The following is a 21667-nucleotide window of genomic DNA, read 5'->3' as shown; positions in this document are numbered from 1 at the left end:
CCACAGCAACGCCAGATCAGAGCTGCGTCTGCAACCTACACCACAGCTCACAGCAATGCCGGATCCTTAACCCACTGAGCAAGGCCAGGGATCAAACCCGCAACCTCATGGTTCTTAGTTGGATTCATTAACCACTGAGCCATGACGGGAACTCCAAGAAAACAATGACATTCTAAAGTGGTCACTGAGGATTTCTATTGGGTGGCAGGTTAAATAGCAAGAAACAGGACATAAAAACTTAAAAAAAAAAAGAAGAAAAAGTGATATGATAAATGGACACAACAGAAAAAAAATCTTAAAACAATTTCTTATGTAGTCAATTACACCAAAAAAGCTCCGCTTTATTTATCAGAATTCAGTGGTTATACACATAAACTAATCAGAAAGAATTTCAAATATCAAACATAGAAAACTGTTGAAGGAACCAATTACTCAAATTATAGCAAAAACTTTTTGAGGAAAATATATCAAATCCCAAAAGAAACAACAGGGGAAAAAGAAAGGAAGACTTTTGGTCTTCTAACAATCCCAGGAAGACATTTCAAATGTGTATAAAAGGCTACCTTTCAAAATCTGAACCTCTAAAAGATTCAAGAAGATTTCCAAAGAAACAAAGAAAAGGGCTAATACGTCATAATGAAAACCAAAATCCAGAGAGAAAGCTGCAATATATGTGCCAGTCTAGGTCAAATCTATAATGGTAACGTTTTTCACAAAGTTTATATATTCCATGCAAGAATGTAACTGGTGCTCATGACTATTACATTCAACTAAGTACTTTCCCTTACTAAAATTTTCAGTATTTTACTAAAAACTCAGCCTGGAGTTTTAACAATTTAAACAATTTAAAATTAAACTGCATAACAATGGCATGTTAAAGATTTGCTCATTATCTACTTATGCTACAACACCCTAACTCCCCAAGTAACAACTTACTCTTCGAATTTTCTTCCGTTTTTTAGAACGTGGTCTGGTCTCTATTCTCTGGACACTGCATCGCACAAGTAACAACAGGTCTTGCAGGCTAAAGAGCTTGTAAACAAAATTTCCTTCCTGAGGAGCTACATATTCTGACGTATCTTCAACATAGTCCTGAAGTTCATACGGCAATCCTTTAAAAATAATTATATTTGTCATTTTTATTTTAAAATACACCAGCTCTTTAGGCATCATAATCCAAGATAAAACAATTCAACCGTCAACTTTCTGGTTCCTCTGAGTTGACTGTCATATTATTACCATTTCTGTTTACTTTTACTGGAACTCAAGCAAGAGTGGAAATCAAAGCTTTAAGGTTCTCATCCTTTCAACTACTACCTTCGCTAACCCTAGGCAAAGTATAAATCAATGAGACAACATGAGAAGAAACAGTTTTAAAAAGTGCTGTTAGTCATAACTTGGCAGAGCAGAGAATATAACTATTTCATAAAACAAAAAAGTATAAAACTGTAGTTTAATACCAAGAATAAGCAAATTTGGACTAATACTTATGATTATTTCTGATGTACTTCCCCTTCATCAGTTTGGCAAACCACATTATCTATAGCTTAGCAGCCACTGAACATGTTGGATCAACAGGGGTTACAAAAAATCCAAGCAACTGTGGGGACATTTTCAGAGTGAAGGCTTTAGAAGCTTAAATACTGATGAGGAGATTGAAAAATGAACCATCAAGAACTATGTGAAGATCATAAACATAGCAAAAAGAAAGTAAAGAAATGGGGGGGAAAACCTAAAGATAAGCAACAGGCAAAACAGTTAATATAAAATTCTTTGTAAATATTTACTTACGTCCTTTTGGCTTCTGAAAGGCAGAAGGCCATATAGATTTTGGCCAACCAGAAGCATCTGAAGGAGCAGAGGGTTGCTCAGAAATAGAAGGTTGTTTAGAATTTTCTGAGTTCATTAAGGGCAATTCAGGTATTTTTCTGGAAATTGGCTTTAAGAGTTCATCCTGCATTTTTAAAATTTCTCCAACTGGATCAAATTTTTTATATACTCGTTTGATAGGTTTTTTTAAAACACATGATTCTTCAGGACTACATGTAGTGTTAGTCTGGTTTCCTACAGAAGCCTGTTCTGAGGAAGAATTTAGGTTAGCTGGTTTAGAATTTATATTAGAACCCATATCAGCTGTCTTCCCATTACCATTATTTTGACATTCTGTATCAATGATTAAACAATCTTCATCTGTATCACTATTGCAAAGAATTACATCTTCAGTTTTAGCAGCTTCAGATATAACAGTCTTTTCCTTTGAATTGTCTGTGTTCTCCAAAACATTCAGTCCTTCACAAACACACTCCATATCAGTGGCCACAACATTTTCATCAGAGGTTTCAATTTCTGTAGAACTTTCTAACTGTAAGGCATCAGATGTTTTTAAGTCACTATCTTGCACAAGAGACTTGTCAGAATTTGATAGCTTTTTACCACATGGTATAAATCTCTGATCATCTTTATTTTTACATTCTTCAAGGCCGCCATCCATAGCAGTCACCAGCTGTTTCTCCTTCTGCAACTGTTCCATCAGAATCTGAGATAAAGTTCTAGACTGAGCAGAAATGTCTGGTGCAGTTGGTGCCACAGATGCGACTGCTGTGCTGGGGACTGGGGGCTTATCTGTTGTGTTGGGTACTGTGGAAATACTTGTTGGACTTGGTGACTTTGACGGTCTGGTGGTGGTTACTCCAAAAGTTTCAAGTTCTGTGACATCATCATCAAAATCCAGATCCAAATTTTCAAGGGTCTCAATTTTTCGGTACTCATTAGCTTCATATGATATCTTAAGAAAATATATGAGCAAACTATTAGCAAAAATTCCAGGCCAACCCTTACCAATCAGTGTCCCATCACATACATAGTTCATGCTCTTTAAAAGTAGAAAGAAAAGTCTGACGGCTATGACAGGTTCTTGTTGTGACAAACTACAGCAACTAATTTACTTAACTTTACCTTCCCATTGACTGTTGATGGAAGACATACTTGTCAAGTTGTAATAGCACAGAAAATGTGGAATACTTGTGAACTACCACATTTCAAAGGGTATTTCTATTAATCAAAAAATAGACAGGACCACAAAGAAGATATTTAAGGCCAAACAGGAAAGCAGTAGATTTTCATTTGCACCCTCTTGCAGAAATTTAGCTGACCAGAAGGAAAGGCTCTTTGACAGGGTAAGGAAGCTGCCTTCTAATGCAGCAGGGGAAGGGTTAGCAGCTTTTAACATTAATCAGTGACTTTCTACATCTACTCAGAGAAAACAACTTTTAGTAATATGAAGAGATATGGACAGGAAGTGGTTTCATTGTATTCTGGGGCATGAAGCCACTGAGGTTATAATTTTTCATGTACTGTTTTAGTAATGGAAGAACTATAAACAGTTTTAATTTATTCAGGAATAAAATGTCTTCTCCCTAAGCAGCAACAATTCTCCTCAATCTGGCAGAGCACTTATATTCTGACAGCCTCAGGTAGTAAGAAAGATCTACCTGTATAAATTACTTTACCTCTCTGAAACCCAATTTCCTTATCTCTAAAATAGGGATAAGAGAAGTCATCCTCTTGGGTTTGTTCTAAGGATTTAAATGAGAAATTATATACAGAAGGTTTCTTGGCATAGTTCTTACACAAAGTAAATAGTTTCTCATTTACTAAAATAAAAAGACTACTCAACCGAATTTAGTAAAAAAATTAAACTATTTGCTGTTTACATGAGGCATTCTCACACAGAAAGGTAAAAAACAAAACAATGAGACATGACATCAAGAAAAAAGGACTAGCAATATTAAGTATTACACAGAACTCAGTGCAGAAAGCATTAGATAGAAAAAGGGAGTCTATGTTGAAAGATGAAATATGTGACAGATAATGAATTGTGATATGCCAAATAACAGGATCGAAATTATCAAAACCAAAAAATAATAGGAAAATCTGACAGAAACACAAATGTACTTGGTCAATGACATATTGTCTCTAAGAAAAATTATACAAGGATATGGCAAGTATGAATAATATTTAATGACTAAAACAAAGATACATGAATGATTGAGAACATACAGACTACAAAGATATACCTTTTCCCTCCTAAGAATCGAAGGGGCATTTCCAAAGACGGACTATAAATTAATATACAAAGAAAACATCAATATAGCATAAGGCAAAATCTGCTAAGGTCTTATTCTATGTTTAGAAGGAAATAAAATTAGAAATCATTTAGAAACAAGTAAGCAAACAATAATAAACCCAAGCACTTGGAAACAACCAAACTGTTGGATAAAACAAATTAAAAGGATAATTATAGAATACTTGAAAAGCATCAAAAATTAGATCACTGGACATCAAAAATCATTCACAGCCTTTTCAAGATACAGGAAAAGAATAATATAATCACAACAATAAAGTGAAGCTTATCCCTGACAGAAAAAAATCTGGATAAAATTAAAAATAGCATTTATCTGTAAATACTTAAATATATGGTTGTAAAAGGATTCATTGTAAACTACATCAATTACATCAATAAAATTAACAATTCCTTTAACGTCATGAAATTATCTAACCAGTGTTAACATTTCCTAGTCTGATAAATTTTACAATTGTTTATTTGAATTGTTGCATTTGGTTGATGTCTCTTTTTTTTTCTTTTTAGAGCCACACTCACAGCATATGGAGGTCCCCAGGCTAGGGATCCAATAGAAGGTGTAGCTGCCAGCCGACACCACAGCCAAAGCAATGCAGGATCCGAGCCGCATCTGCGACCTACACCACAGCTCATGGCAACACCGGGTCCTTAACCCACTGAGCAAGGCCAGGGATCGAACCTGTGTCCTCACGGATGCTAGTCAGATTCATTACAGTTGATGTCTCTCAATTTTATTTGTCAAATGCCTCTCCCCCATACTCTGTCAACTCCCATGTCCACCAGATATTTGTAGAAGATACCATATTAAAGACCCTGTAAAATTTTCCACATTCTGGATGCCAGCTTCTGCATCCCCATGATACCACTTAACACATTCTTATATCCTCTACATTTCCTGTTAAAATGATCTTGATCAGATTCAGGTACATTTAAAAAAATGTGAATATGTCATATGTGGTATTTTGTGTATCTCACTTCAATCAGTAAGCTAATGATGTCTGCTTATTTTTCTTCTTGTAATATTACAATTGTTCTGTTGATTCATCAAGTGTCATCAATCTAATCTATCCATTAAAATTCCTTATTGATTTGCTAATGATTTTAGCAGTCACTGATGATGATCATTGCCTAGACTCACTATTTCATTAGAAGTTGCACAACGGTGACATTTTCTTCTCATTACCCTAAAATACAGCTTGTACTGGAAAAGCAAGGAAAATATTTGAATTTTTAAGTCAGTTTTCAGAATAATGACTTTATGCACTAGCAAAGGTGACAAGTACTTTAAAAAAAGGTAATCCTTATGAATTCATGGATTTTAACATATTTCATATGTTTCCATCCACTGAAGTCATTCTCTGTTATGGTCAAACTGATAAATCTCTGGCTGATGGTAAACCCTTCAAGTCAGCACTGGTGTCTTTCTTTTTTTTTTTTTTTTTTAATTTTTTTAGGGCCACACCTGCAGCATATGGAGGTTCCCAGGCTAGGAGTGGAATCAGAACTGCAGCTGCTGGCCTATGGGTTAGGGTTAGGGTTACGCCAGATCCGAGTGCACTGTACGGCAACACTGGATCCTTAAACCACTGAGCAAGGCAAGGGTTCTTAACCCTCTGAGCTACAACAGGAACTCCTGGAATCTTTTTTATACAATTCCAATATTATGACAAAGTTTCTACTTCTTTGGCATTTGTATCTCTTATGCTAAAATTCTTGGCTTGCAATATAAACCTAAGTACTTATTTGCTTTATCATACTATGTAACGTGTTCAAAATAGCAATAGCAATATTATTACTAATAATATGATTAATAAATGCAGTTTAAGATGTTCTGGCAATTCTTTTTGAACTTAGAATGTAAATCTTTTTTTTTTTTTGTCTTTTTTGCCATTTTTCTTGGGCTGCTCCTACGGCATGTGGAGGTTCCCAGGCTAAGGGTTGAATCGGAGCAGGAGCCACCAGCCTATGCCAGAGCCACAGCAACGTGGGATCCGAGCTGCATCTGCAACCTACACCACAGCTCATGGCAATGCCAGATCCTTAACCCACTGATGGAGGCTAGGGATCGAACCCGCAACCTCATGGTTCCTAGTCGGATTCGTTAACCACTGAGCCACGATGGTAAGTCCTAGAAGGTAAATCTTTAGGTATGTATAGTCACTTAAATCTTCTCTGAGTGGCCACTGGATATCACACTACAGTTGCATACCTAGAGCTTTCTGATTCCTTTCATAGGCATACCTCAGAAACATTGTGTGTTTGATTCCAGGCCACGGCAATAAATAAAGTAACACAAAAAGTGAGCCACACCAATTTTTTCAGTTTCTCAGTACACATAAATATACGTTTATACTATAATATAGTCTATTAAGTGTGCAATAACATTATGTCTTAAAAAATGTACATATCTTAATGAAAAAATACTGTTTAAAAGTGCTAACCAACACCTGAGTCTTCAACAAGGTGTAGTAGAAACATCAAATATCACTATTCATGGCTCAGTGGTAACGAACCTGACTAGCATCCATGAGGACGAGAGTTCAATCCCTGGCCTCGATCAGTGGGTTAAGGATCTGGCGTTGCTGTGAGCTGTGGTGTAGGTCGCAGACGTGACTCAGATCCTCCATTGCTGTGGCTGTGGTGTAGGCCAACGCCTACAGCTCCGATTCGACCCCTAGCCTGGGAACCTCCATATGCCTCAGGAGCGGCCCTAGAAAGACCAAAAAAAAAAAAAAAAAATCACTGTTCACAGATCACTGTAACAAAAAAATACAATTAGGTTTGAAATACTGCAGAATTACCAATATCTGACATGGAGTAAAAGCTGTTGGAAAAATGGTGCCAAAAGACTTGCTCAATGCAGCATTGCCACAAACCTTCAACTTATAAAAAACGCAAAATCTGTTAGGTGCAATAAAGCAATGTGCACTGAAACAAGGTATGCCTGTTACAGCTGCACAGTATGCTACTGAGGATATATAATTTATTTAATCAATACTCTATTAAGGGACATGAGGACTGTTTCCAGTGAATACCTTACAGCTGCAATGAATACCTTGCACATTTTATCCTTTTCCTAGTGTACTTCTCAGCTACATAACTAGAAGTGAGATTTCTGGGGTAAAGGATGCACACTTTAAGTTTTCATCTTTTCTGTGGGTACATTTCTTCATTTGACAGTAGAGATGTTATAGCAATAATCTTTTTCCTCTTATAACTTTGTAAGAAAGACCTTCCATCAACAATCCTCTTCTGTTTCTCATGTTTAATTTTGATGAGTTTACCTGCTTCTGTAGGATGACAATCCTGTGTGGGAATGGACCAGGATAGCTTTCTTCACTTCATGGCTCTAAGTTCATGCTTCACTGTTACCACGAAGTATGTGTGTATGTATTTACGTTTGCATGTGTGCATATAAAATCTTTAGTATGTTTTCATATCTGCTTCTTCTATTGCCCTCTCCTACAGTTATCTGAAAACTTATTTTTTTCTTTACCTTTAATGAAGAATAACAACAGTGAAAATAATGTGCATAGGCTCTAATTTGTAGGTGGGTCCACGCACATGGGAACTTTAAAATTGTTCTGATGACCTGGGCCCTAAGAACTCTAGAACCTAACCAACCAAAGTTCCTTCCAAGATGAAAGCTATCACTTAGGAAAAAAAAGTCCATATTGAGCAAAGAAAAAAATATTGAAAGGCAACTGGCAAACTGAAACATAAAAAGCATAAATTATTATTATTTTTTTTCCTTTTACGGCTGCTCATGTGGCACATAGAAGTTCCCAGGCTGGGGTCTAATTGGAACTATGGCTGCCTCCCTACACCACAGCCACAGTAATGTGGGATCTAAGGCGTGTCTGTGACCTACACCACAGCTCACGGCAACACTGGATTGCCAATCTACTGAGTGAGGCCAGGGATCAAACCCGCATCCTCATGGACACTAGTCGGATTCCCTTCCACTGCACCACAGCAGGCATTCCCGGACCAATATTCTTAAACTAGTTAGAATACTTTTCTATTTATTTTCTAATTTTGTTTGTGCTCTCACTTTATTCAAATCCCAGTTCATATTTGCTGTGCATGGAAAAGGCTTCTTGATCATGAATCCCATTCCCCTTAACCTACTCCATCTTTTTGCACAGCACTTGTCACTATCTGCATTTTGATACTGTTTTAATTTTCTATACCCTCTGCTACTAATGTCAGATCTGAAAGAAGAGAGATTTCATTTTTAGTAACTATTGCATCCTCAGCAGACGGCACAGCATCTGCTCAATAAATATTGTAGAATCGAATAAAGTTTTGTATAAAAAGAATGTCTTACTCTAATAATCACAGGAAAATATTTCAAAATACACAAAATAATGAAAGCTAATATTTCTGGAGCGCCAAGTATTATTCTAGATGCTTTAGATATATTAACTCATTTAGTTCCAAATAATTTTATGAGTTAGGTTATCATGATACCCATCCTACTGATGAGCAAACTAGACACAGGGAGATTATGTGCTTTACCTAAAGTCACAAAGATACTAAGTATATACCAAAAAGGATTAACAATCTGGCCAAATACTTCCCACACAAATAAAACTCATCTGTTCCTTTTCATACTTAAAAACTCTTGAATACGAATGAGACCAATTAAATAAAACCACCACCATGATTACCACCATTATTGACTGAGTTTTTATAGTACATACATATGAAAGACTGTACTCAGCATTTTACATATAAACATCAAACTTAATCCTTACAACAATTTTATGAAGTAGGTATTATCATCTTTCTTTTATAAAAGAAGAAAACTGAGGCTGAGGAAGGTTGAATTAGTTGCCCAAATCAAGCTCCATCTGGGGTTCAATTACAAGTTTCATTAAAGCCTATATTTTTAACTACCAGATTTAGAGAACTGCAATAAAACTTTATGCTTCAAAAGGATAAACAAGTACATTCCCTTATGAAAAAAAAAAGCATTACATACCTCCATGTCAGATATATATTCTTCTGGTTTGTCCATAAACACTGCAGAGACTGGAACAGATGTGTTTTTGGACATCATGAGTTTCAAGGGAACTTCATGATAGATTTGATTTCTCTCTCTCATTGTCATTTTCTTTTGAGGAAGTGGTGAATTAATATATATTACTTTAATTGGTTTTGAACCTTAAAACATAAAAAGAATGGGATCGATTAGTTTCCAGTAGTCATATTAAACAAACAGGAAGTTTTGTTTAGTAATGAAAGACTTACTAAACAAAGAGATACAGGAAGCGGAAATACATATCTCATACATCTGCCTTGAACTAAAAGACTTATAAAGCCCCTTAGAGATCCAAGGACAAGAGAATCTTATTGGCAAGAAAAATATGTCTCTAACAAAAGATTTTATGTTTTTATATATTTAGTGTCATTACTACTCAGTTTCTCTTGGGGTATACTTTCAAAAAGTGATAAAATTTTAACCAAAGAGAATATTCTACATTTAACTCTAAATTTTTTGTTTTGTTAATTAGACATAGCCTTTATTTACTGTAATTGTTATTACAAGCAGTAATCTTAATTCTAGAAAATATGAAAAAAGTATTAAATATGATGAAAATAGAAGGGGAATATTTTGTACAGAATTTATGTGTAACTACTTATTTTACTGTCAAAAGAGAAACTACCCTATGTTTATAGAGTTATTTTAATTTTGAACACCAAAAAGGGACAAGTAAATAAGCCTTGGAAACTCACCCATTTAAGGGTGTCTAATAAAGTATTATATTCCTTTCATTTCAGTGATAGAAGTTCACCACTTCACGTACTTTTGGTCACCCCATACCATGATTATTTCTCTACCTCTCACATACCCAGCATGCACACAGGTGTCCTACAGATCTAATAACTCATTTATGAGTGTCATTACTATATATATAGGAGCACTATATATTAAGAAGTTCTACTGAATGTTAATCGTCAAATTTATACCCTCCTTAAATCAAAACTTAAATTTGTGTATTTGACAAACAACCACCTATATTTAGACAGCTGAAACAGAACTGTTCCAACTACTCCTTTGAGAACATTACTTGACAGGGCAAACCACAAACCTTCAACAGGTATTACTTGAATACACACTGGAATTTCCCACTGCTCCTTGTAGCTTGGTCCATGATTATTTAATAAGGTAAATAATGATTGACTAGTTAGAGCTATCTGAGGGTGATATCTTGCAACAAGCTTCTCTGCATTTGGGTCTTTACTAATATCCTGAAAAATAACATAAAACTTGTTACTTGATTATATTTATTGGAAACTTGTTTGACTAATTAATGAAAAAAAAAAGAAATTAAAAAAGGGGGCTTTAGAATAATCAGGTTACATACACTTTATGAGGTACACAAGATTACTTAGGAAGATCCAAAACCATTTTCCTACTTACATAATGCATAGATGCAGCTGTTTGTTCTGGTATTTCAGTGGTAGGTATGTTATCTTTTGATAGTTGCAACTTTGCCGGCATTGAGGGAAACACTGTTTTCACATATTTCACGCTGCCCTAAATAAAATAAATAAATGTTTTATTACAGAAACTTTTTTTTTTTTTCCTTTTGGCTGCTCCATTGCATATGAAGCTCCAGGGGCAGGGATCAGATCCAAGCTGTGTTGTGACCTAAGCTGCAGCAACGCCGGATCTTTAACTTGCTGTGCAGGGCTGGGGATCAAACCCAGTTCCCAGTGCTCTCAAGATGCTGCTGACCCCATTGTACCACAGCAGGAGCTCCTTATTGTAGAAATCATGATGCACTGTTTTTCCTAAAGTATCTTTTCATCACATGAAACTTATAACTTAACAATTCTTCATTCTACTAAATGCATGTGTCAAATTTAGACCCTTCTTAAAATAAGACTTTTCATGTTTAACTCAACAACCACCACATGTTTTTTAAAAAAGGGGTCCAAGGCAATGGTGCCATTGAATTTTCTCTGCCCACTTTAAATTCTAACTTCTCATTGTATGAAGTACAGTAGGCTATAACAGAAACTCTAACATATCCTCTCTGCACACACACACTTCCAATGTGATTTTGAGTAAGATCCCATAAAAGAAAAAGGGCTTCCTGCTTGTATTCAAAAACTTTAAAAAACATGGAAGATAAGGAGTTCCCCTTGTGGCTCAGTGGTAACGAAACTGACTAGTATCCATGAGGATGCAGGTTTGATCCCTGGTTCCGCTCAGGGGGTTAAGGATCCAGCACTGCCATGAGCTGTAGTGCAGGTCTCAGATGCAGCTCAGATCCCACATTGTTGTGGCTGTAGCATAGCCAACAGCTACAGCTCCAATTCGACCCCTAGTCTGGGAACTTCTATATGCTGTGGGTGAGACCCTAGAAAGACAAAAATAAAATAAACTGAAAATTTAAAAAATAAAAAACATGGAAAATAGGAAAAGAAAATTAAGAAATAAAGTTGCTGTGATATTTTTAAAATATCAAGTATTGTATGCCAATACATAAAATATACTGAATACTTAAAAACTTGTAACTTGTTATTGTTCAAAATTTAAATACTGAAATATATTTAAATTATGTTTCTATGTAAAATACAGATGATGTTTCAGACAAAAATAAGTTTATTTTTATTTTCATATGCTAAAACTTACCAATGCAAGAAGGGTTTTTTCTAACTTTAATCCCATCTCTATTCTGAATGGGAAGAATCCCATTAAGCTGGTGACTTCATGGAGAGTGTAGAACTCTGGATACTTTTTCACTTGTTCAACGCAAGCTTTTAGAATTTGCTAAAAAATAAAAATTAAGAAATTCATTTTTAATGTACTTCTCTGATAATGCAATAAAAATAATTTAGTTACATGTGACTATATAATTATTCATGTCAAATATTAGCCTCATTTCATTAACTGAACTTCTAACAATCTTGGGCATACTGGATATTCTGTACGTGATTTAAATTCTTTTTGGCCGCACCTGCAGCATATGGAATTTCGTGGGCCAAGAATCATATTCAAGCTGCAGGTGCAAACTATGCTGCAGCTGTGGCAATGCCGGATTCTTAACCCATGCACACAGAGATAGAACCTGAGTCACCAGAGACAATGCCAGATCCTTAACCTGCTGCACCACAGTGGGAATTCCTTAACCTAAGTTCTTACAACATTAATATTTAATGTTACTAAAATTAGGAATTGATTTAAAATTTACAGAAGACATATTTTTTTTTTTTCCATTTCTAGGGCCACTCCCTCGGCATATGGAGGCTCCCAGGCTAGGGGTCGAATCAGAGCTGTAGCCGCCGGCCTACGCCAAAGCCACAGTAACGCAGGATCCAAGGATCCAAGCCGCTTCTGTGACCTACACCATAGCTCACGGCAACGCTGGATCCTTAATGCACTGAGCAAGGCCAAGGATCAAACCCGCAACCTCATGGTTCCTAGTTGGATTCGTTAACCAATGAGTCACAACAGGAACTCTGTATCTTATTTTCTTTCGTGTGTGTGTGTGTGTGTGTGTGTGTGTGTCTTTTTGCCATTTCTTTGGCTGCTCCCATGGCATACGGAGGTTCCCAGGCTAGGAGTCTAATTGGAGCTGTAGCCACCGGCCTACGCCAGAGCCACAGCAACTCAGGATCCGAGCAGCGTCTTCAACCTACACCACGGCTCACGGCAACGCCAGATCCTTAACCCACTGAACAAGGCCAGGGATCGAACCCGCAACCTCATGTTCTTAGTCGGATTCGTTAACCACTGCGCCATGATGGGAACTCCTGTCCGTATCTTACTTTCTATGCAGATGTGAAAAGCACTCCTTCCTCACTTGTGACAATTCTAAATGTCTCTTGGCATTACCAAACGTCTGGTGGGAGACAAAATCACTCTCACTAAAGAATCACTACATTCAAACAACTAGATATCCATATGAAAAACAAACTTTAACCCAAACCTCACATCGTGCATAAAAAATAACTTGAAATGACCATAAACATTCACATAAAGGTTAAAACTATAAAACCTCCATATCAGGGTTTCTCAACACAAGCATTACTGACATTTGGGGCTTCGTATTCTTTGTTGTAGGGGATGTCATTATGCATTGCAGGATGTTTAGCAGCATCCCCAGACCTTCAGCCAGCAGACAGCATAGTGCCTTCCCAGTTGTGACAATCAAAAAGATCTCCAGCAAATTCCCACTGTGGCACAAGAGGTTAATGATCCAGCTTATCTCTGTGACACTGCTGGTTAGATCCTGGGCTTGGCACAGTGGGTTAACGATTCAGCATTGCTGCAGCTGTGGCTCAGTTGATCCCTGGCCTGGGAACTTCCTATGCTGTGGGTGCAGCCAAAAAAGGAAAAAAAAAAAAATCTCCAGACAATGGTGAGGTCTCCTGGGTGGGGAGTCGGCAAGGGTGATGGAATAAAAGTGACCTCAGATGAGAACCAATGGGAGCTGGCAAGTATTTCTATACTAGAACACATACAAGTACTAACCATAAAAGATTCTGAAAAATTAAACTTCATTAAAGTTAAAATTCTGTTCTTTGAGGTGTTCCTGTCATGGTACAGTGGGTTAAGAACACAACTGCAGCAGCTCAGGTCACTGCAGAGGAGTGGGTTCGATCTCCAGCCCAGTACAGTGGGTTAAATGATCTGGCATTGCCACAGTAGTGATGTAAGTTCCAGCTGTGGCTTGGATTCAGTCCCTGGCCCAGGAACTTCTACATGTTGTGGGTGTGGCCATAACAGAAAAAAAAAAAAAATCTGTTCTTTGAGATAGATTATTTTAAAAAACTAAAAAGTATGTCACAAGCTTGGAGAAAACTACATATATATAACAGATTTGCATTTAGAATATGTAAAGAACTTTCAAGCTGCAGTAAAAATAAAAACCAATAAAATCAGCAAAAGATTTTAACAGACATTTCACAAAAGAATATATACAAAGCCAATAAACACACAAGAAGATGTTCAAACATCTTTATGCTTTGGGGAAATGCAAACTAAAGCCATAACAAGACACTAAACACCATTAGGTTGGCTAAAATTAAAAAAGATTAACAATATTAAGTGTTAGCTAAAGTACAGAACTGGAACTCTTACACATTCATTGCTGGTGAGAGTGTAAAATGGCACATCTACTAAGAAAAACAACTTAGTTTCTAATAAAACTTAACTTCATACACTTGCCATATAATCTATAAATACTATACCTAGTTATATACCCAAGATAAATGCAAACATATGTCTTCAAAAAGCTTGTACAAGAATGTTTATAACAGCTTTATTCAAAATTGCCCTAAATTGGAAATAACACAACTGCCCATCAACAGTTGAACTGATAAACCAATTTTGGCATGACTGTACATTAAAACAAAAAGGAATAAAAAGAAGCACATTATGGATACCTGCATCAAAGTGGCTGTATCTCAAAAATACTGAAAGAAGGAGTTCCCATTGTAGCACAGTGGAAACGAATTCGACTAGGAACCATGAGGTTGCAGGTTCGATCCCTGGCCTTGCTCAGTGGGTTAAGGATCCAGTGTTGCCATGAGCTGTGGTGTAGATTGCAGATGTGGTTGGATCTGGTGTTGCTGTGGCTCTGGCACAGGCTGGCGGCTACAGCTCTGATTAGACCCCTAGCCTGGGCACCTCCAAATGCCGTGGTAAAGCCCTAAAAAGACCAAACCAAACCAAACCAAACCAAACAAAAAACCCCCCAAAAAACAAAAAACAAAAAACAAAACCTGCAAGAGGTCAGACACAAAAGAGCACATTGCATGTGATTTTTATGAAACTTAGCAAAGGCAAATCTAATCTATGGTGACAGCAAATAGGTGATTTCCTAGGATCATGGATGGAAAGAGGCACAGAGATCTTTTTACTGTAACAGAAACATTCCATATCATGAGTGTGTCACGGTTACAGAGGAGTATGGTTTGTCAGTACTCACTGACATGCACTTTAGATACTTATTGTATGTAAATTACACCTCAATAACACTGATTTAAAATTAAATGTGGATTAAAAAAGGGAAAGTTTACTTAGTATGTAATGGCTATATCCTTCAACAATATAGATGCAGTATAACTTTTTTTAAAGATGGGGAGAATGGGAAGAACATAAGCAAAAAAAATTTCAAACTATTTTCAGAAATCCTATTGATTGGTAGTGCTGTATTGTTATTCGGAGGCTGTTGTAAGTACAGTGTGGGATAACCAAATGAGATACATGTGTTATTTCTTCTTTAAATACACCTTTTCTATAGAGCCCCATCTATTGAAATATTTTCAAAAACACTGATAAACTCTGGTGCAATCAGTAGCCCCAGTGCCTAGATTGTAGTTTTGAAATGCTATTTCCCAGTAAAAGAAACAAAGGCTCTAGAAAATGGGTGATTGTAGGGTTGGGATAGGAAATGTACAAAACACGTCTCAGAGAGTAGTAGAATAACTCAAAAGGACCCAAAAGCCAGTATGAAGAGCCTGACACTGGTCAAACTTGGTACTATCTGAGCTTCAAAAAGGATTCAAAAAGGATAACTGTAGTGGACTAAAACCCAACAATTATGTTTAATTCCAGGATTCAATAATAATATTTAAAAAAATTCTGATCACCATTATAAACAAGGAACCAATTAATTTTTTCAAAATTGGTATATAAAGAACCTAGCATTTTTTCTCCTACATGAAATGAGAAGTCAAATAGCAGATGAGGAAAAACTTATCTTACTAAATTTTATCCAATTAGGAAATTAAAATAAATGATGCAATTAGAATCTTATAATTTTGCAAACCCCAGTGAATGAATGAATCCAGGCATTAAGCATCAATAGCTGCTAATATCACTAAAAATAAACAATCACACATTAGGTGCCACTTGATGGAAGAATACACCATCATCTGTGTTCAATCCCTTCAGTAAAATTACTTCTGGTCAAGCCTCTGTATCCAGTTGACATTTCACAAAAAATACAAAGGAAAGAGGAACATGTTGAATATCATCATGAATATATAATCACCAAAATCTGGATTTTGGGAAATTCTACAGGTCAAATGACTTAGGTTCTTGAAAAGATAAAGTTTAAGGGGAAAAAAAGATATGAAGGGGGAACTTGCATATTAAAAGAAACTGTTTTAACAAATAAAAGAGAAAACTTCCAATGTAGATAGTAGTCCCCCTTATCCATGGCGGGTATGTTCCCAGACCCTCAGTGGATGTCTGAAATCGGGGAGATGGAGTATCATTTCCTCTTCATACATACGTATGATAAAGGTAAATTTAAAGATTAGATACAGTGGGAGTTCCCGTCGTGGCGCAGTGGTTAACGAATCCGACTAGGAACCATGAGGTTGCGGGTTCGATCCCTGGCCTTGCTCAGTGGGTTAACGATCCGGTGTTGCCGTGAGCTGTGGTGTAGGTTGCAGACGTGGCTCGGATCCAGCGTTGCTGTGGCCCTGGTGTAGGCCAGCGGCTTCAGCTCTGATTAGACCCCCAGCCTGGGAACTTCCATATGCCGCGGGAGCGGCCCAAGAAATGGCAAAAAGACAAAAAACAAACAAACAAACAAACAAAAACAAAAACAAAAGATTAGATACAGTAAGAGATTTAAAAACAATATGTAATAATAAAATAAAAATAGAATAATTACAGCAATACTTTAATAAGGGTTATATGAATGTGGCCTCTCTTTCTCTCTCTAAAAATATCTTACAAATTTAGTGTCTTTTCCATCTTAACCAAGCACTCATCAAGCACTGAGGCTGTAACTTTTATACTTTGAAGTGTGTCACCAAAATATGAGTTTTTTTCCTTCATAATTTTATGGATAGAAAAATCATTCTTACCACAGACCTTAGCAACTGCACCATATGATTTTTCTTTCCCTATTAAATAGTGAACTTTTACCTTTTCACTTGAAGGAAGTACTTTGTGGCTTCTCTTTGGTATACTCAAATTGCCAGCATCACTACCCTTGCACTTTGGGGCTACTATTAAGTAAAATAGGCGTTACTTCAACACAAGCACTGTGGTACCTCAAAAATCCATCTGAAAACCAAGGCAGCTACTCAGAGACTAATGTGTGGGACATGTTAGACAAAAGGATGATTCATATCCTGGGTGGGTTGGAGCAGGATGGTGAGAGATTTTATCACACTACTCAGAATTATTGATGAATTATTTCTAGAACTTTCCACTCATGGGTAGCTAAAACTGAGAAAAGTGAAACTAAGATTAAGTGAGGGACCACTGTACAACCCATAAAACTTTTGTATTTAGAATATATAAAAAACTCCCACCTATCAGTAACAAAGAGATGGAATATCCAGTAGAACAAAGGCTAAGACCTGAACATTCAGTTCACAAGAAATATCCATGAATCATATGAAAAGTTATACACTCTTATTAGATATGTAAAGACCCTATCCTTTAGACTGCCTAAAACTAAAATGACTACAAGTATCAACTGTTGAGGATATGAAACAAAAAACTCTCAAACACTGCTGGGTAGAATGTTAAATGGCATAGCCACTCTGGAAAAGTCTAACATTATCTGCTGAAGTTCAGGATATGCATACTCTGTAAGCCAACAATTCCATTCCCAGTCATGTAACCAGTAGAAATATGTGAGTACCAAGAGACATGTATGAGAATTTTCACTGGAGCACTGCTTAGAATATCTTCAAACTGTAAGCAAGCCATATGTTGATCAACAGAATAAATTATAGTTTATTCATAAATGTAATAAATGTACAGAAATGGAAATGAATGAAATAAAACTACACACATACCTATACAGGAATCTCACAAAAATGCTATTGAGTAAAGGAAGAAATCTGTCCACATTAAAGAATTCTCTTCACATAAAATTCAAAAACAGGCAAAAGAAAGCTTGAACTACCAAAAAAAAATTTTTTTTAAGGCATGGAGATTATCAACACCAAACTTGGTACAGAGATTATTTCTTCAAGGAGCAAAAATGTTCCTATCTAGGAGGAATACACAGGGGGCTTCTAGGTTACTGGCAATGTTATTTCTTGACTTGGAAGAGAGTTACATAGGTGCTTACTATATAATTATTTGTTAAACTGTATAAATTTTCTCCAAATACCTTTGAACATTGGTAAGTTACATTTCATAATATAAAATTAAAAGACAATCTCTTCCTGAGATAAGAAGCCATTTGAAAGCAGCAAAATGAGGGGATGTGATTTATGTTTTAAAACCATCATTCTGGTCATTTCTTGGGCACCATTAAAATAGGAACAGTTATAGTGCCTTTCCCATGTGGAGAAACATGACAGTCCATTTGACTATATCATACATAGATTCAGCAAAAAATGAAATTCTTCCTTTTATTTAGAATATTTATTCTTCTGGTTCATATTAACAAAAAAATTTCACCCTGGAGTTCCCACTGTGGTGCAATGGGATCAACAGCATCTCTGCAGCACAAGGACACAGGCTCGATCCTAGGCCCAACACAGTGGGTTAAGGATCTGGCTTTGCCACACATGCGTCATAGGTTGCATCTGTGGCTCGAATATGATCCCTGGCCTGGGAATTCCACATGCTGTGGGGCAGCCAAAAAAAGAAAAAAAAAAAGAAAGAAAAAGAAAATTTCACCTTTAAAAGTGGTTTTTTTTTGTTTGTTTGTTTAACTAATATCCTCTGCTGTCCTTCGATTTATAGTTTTTTTTTTTTTTAAGTTGAGGTAAAACATCTGTAAAACTTTTTATCATAACCATTTTTAAGTGTAGAGTTCAATACTATTAAGTGTATCACATTGTCTTGTATAGTGACTAGTTTTAAAAGCTTAAAAATATTCAGACTGGTGTTGTTATTTGTAGATAAATTCTACTACAACTTCACCATTAATAGTTACTAATTAAGTAGTGTACTCTAAATTTCTCCTACACTCACTGAAGCATGGTAGGTTAAAAGGAAGAGTGATTTACATGCTTTGCTAATAAATTTGCATGCATGATTTAAGTATAAAAAATTATTTGATGAAATTTATCATCTGTGGATACGGCTTGTTACCATGAAATACAAATTTATGTCATTAGGTTCTAAAGAATTACCCAGATTTTCAAGGACCAAGATAATTCCTTAAAACCCTATTCTCTCACAAGGGAAATTAGTGCATCAGATCAAACCATCCATATGAGTAAGAAATAACTCAAATATAAGAGTTGGATCATTAAAAGAAAAAAATGTGACTATATTACAGTACATGATTTTGAAGTGTTAGTATTTCTATTATTTAAGTAGATGATGCACAACATTGTATATCAATTATAATAAAAAATTTTTAAATTAAAAAATAAATAATCTACCTACAATTCGGTCTCTAACTTGGTAATATTGATACTTGCATTTTAAAATGCTGTTGTTGCCTATGATCTGGCAGTTTAAATAAATGTGATTATTGTTTTACCTCTGTGAACAGACGAGCATCATCAGAAAGCATGTTATAATCCTGTGCACATTTCTTTGCAGAATTCTGCAGAAATTTTAGAAATTCAGTAACTTCTTCACTCACATGTTTTTTCATATCCTGAGTTTTAAAAAAGTAGAAATATATTGGAATAAAATGCTTGGTTAAACATGATCACTTCTCAATCACTATGCTAATATTTTGGATTTAAGTATTATAACAAAACAGTTTTTACAAAAAAAGTTAACTCCACAAAATAGAAAAGCTAATGACGAACACTACAATACATGATTAGGAATTAATAAGCTCATTTTAGAAAATGCTTTTAAATAAAGAAGGACAAACACTCATATGGAAAAATAAACATACAACTAGGCAAGTTACAAAAGAAAAATTAGAAATGGCTTATAAACACATGGAAAATACTTATTTTCACTGTAACCACTATAAATTAATATAAAACAAGAAATCACCATTTCCTTCATATCATATTGGAGGCTTAAACGTTTTGCAGAGCCATTTACTAATGTGTAACTTCAGATTAAAGCCTTAAAATATATATATATAGTTTTTGATCTGGTAATTATAAAGAATTTATCTCAAGGAAATAATCATAGATTTGATCAAAGAACTGTGATGTTCAGCACAGCATCACTTACATTCACAAATTGAGAATCTGGAGATTACTTAAGTATTAATTAAACATTTTAAAATGATTCAACAAGTAATGTAAAGTTCTACTGCTAGTATTGAATATGAAATGGAGGGAAATATACTCAAAAACTAGAGCAAAATGTCTGAACTATAAAAGAATCAACAATAGAATTATAGCACTAAGCCTCTGCTAATTAAATTTATATTTTTCATTTTTATTAACATTTTATTAACATCATCTACAAGCATAAAAGCAAATTTAAAATATTTCCTAACTTTTAAATACATTTTTTTTTTTAACTAAAGCTGAGGACTAGAATACATACCAAGTACTGCAAGTAGTCATTTTTATTTATTCCACCAGCTTTGGAATTCACAGGGGCTTTTGCATATTTAACCAACAAATCCACATAATTCCTCTGTTCTCTCTGTGAGAAACGAGAGAAACGAGGATAAGGAACTCTTGGTTTTGGAAGAAGAACCATTCCAACTGTGGTTTTAACTTTTTCCTTTGCTTGAGTTGCTGAACTAACTGCCGGCTCATTTTCTACAGAACTTGCTGAGGCATTCAAATTTTCTCCTATACGTCTGGAAAAAAAAAATACAATTTACAAGTATGTGCTTTTCACATGAAGATTACTATCATGAAACTTCATGATTCTCAATCACCAGGGAGAATATAGAGTGATTAACACAGTAAATTCTGGATTATTATCTAACTCTGCCACCTGCATTTTGATGTTTAGCCATTTGGTATAAATTACATATTCTGCAGAATAGGATTTATTACAAGTTTACCTTCAATTATCTGATGGAGAAGAGGAGGCATACTCCTTAGAAAAGATACTCAATTTGGAAGTTTTTCCATTTTATTAAAGAGGGATAAATCACTCCTGCCAACTGCAAGTATTCCATGTTTATGTTTTATTATAATGCAAGTTGTTTGATACTTAAATTCTTAAATATGATGTATCAGTTAAGGTGGTGAACAAAAGCCACATGGATGTATGAGGTCACAAACCTGAAGTTTACAAATTCACAGAGATTCTAAATTTTTGATTTTCTCTGCTTTAATTATCTTGAGAATTAAAAAAATATTCCAAGCAGTGTGATATATCTTATGAAAGCAATAGTGGTTTTAGAAAAGTTATATAATCCTCTATCATTCATGTACATGACTAAGCCTATGGAAATGTCTTTATACTTTGTATGGATATAAAAGAGAAATTTTGGCATATCTATAATGAAATGTACTAGGGGAGAAAGAAGTGAGTAGCTAGAAACCCTGTTACCATATTTGCATATGACGTGTAACCCCCAATTTTGTTTTAAAAAAATCACCTTACTACTCCAAGTAAGGTATATGAACACAAATTTCTTATCCTGTATGTAACTTGTCTCTATTTCTGCTATTCAGTGTTGTAATCTTCAT

At 35.4% G+C, this 21667-nt stretch overlaps 1 protein-coding gene across 5 annotated transcripts in view; it reads right to left on the bottom strand.

Moving 5' to 3' along the window:
• The window catches only part of ICE2 (interactor of little elongation complex ELL subunit 2), a 69131-nt gene that overhangs the window by 37001 nt on the left and 10463 nt on the right, over positions 1-21667 (bottom strand). For 4 of the 5 annotated variants that reach the window (XR_007133079.1, XM_047766208.1, XM_047766210.1 and 1 more), the window contains exons 4-11: positions 20562-20823; positions 19582-19701; positions 11793-11930; positions 10572-10688; positions 10240-10399; positions 9129-9310; positions 1792-2785; positions 937-1112 (exon numbers count right to left, since the gene is read on the bottom strand). Coding sequence is in view for 4 of the 5 variants with exons in the window: in XM_047766208.1 (XP_047622164.1) it covers positions 937-1112; positions 1792-2785; positions 9129-9310; positions 10240-10399; positions 10572-10688; positions 11793-11930; positions 19582-19701; positions 20562-20823 (2149 nt within the window). In the remaining variant the exon portion in view is untranslated. The remainder of the gene's footprint in view (positions 1-936; positions 1113-1791; positions 2786-9128; positions 9311-10239; positions 10400-10571; positions 10689-11792; positions 11931-19581; positions 19702-20561; positions 20824-21667) is intronic. The other variant, XM_047766209.1, reaches the window with a different exon arrangement.

This window comes from Phacochoerus africanus, chromosome 2 (genome assembly GCF_016906955.1).
Source record: "Phacochoerus africanus isolate WHEZ1 chromosome 2, ROS_Pafr_v1, whole genome shotgun sequence".
In the NCBI taxonomy this organism is placed as follows: Eukaryota; Metazoa; Chordata; class Mammalia; order Artiodactyla; family Suidae; genus Phacochoerus; species Phacochoerus africanus.
This window is presented reverse-complemented; position numbering and strand designations above follow the sequence as displayed.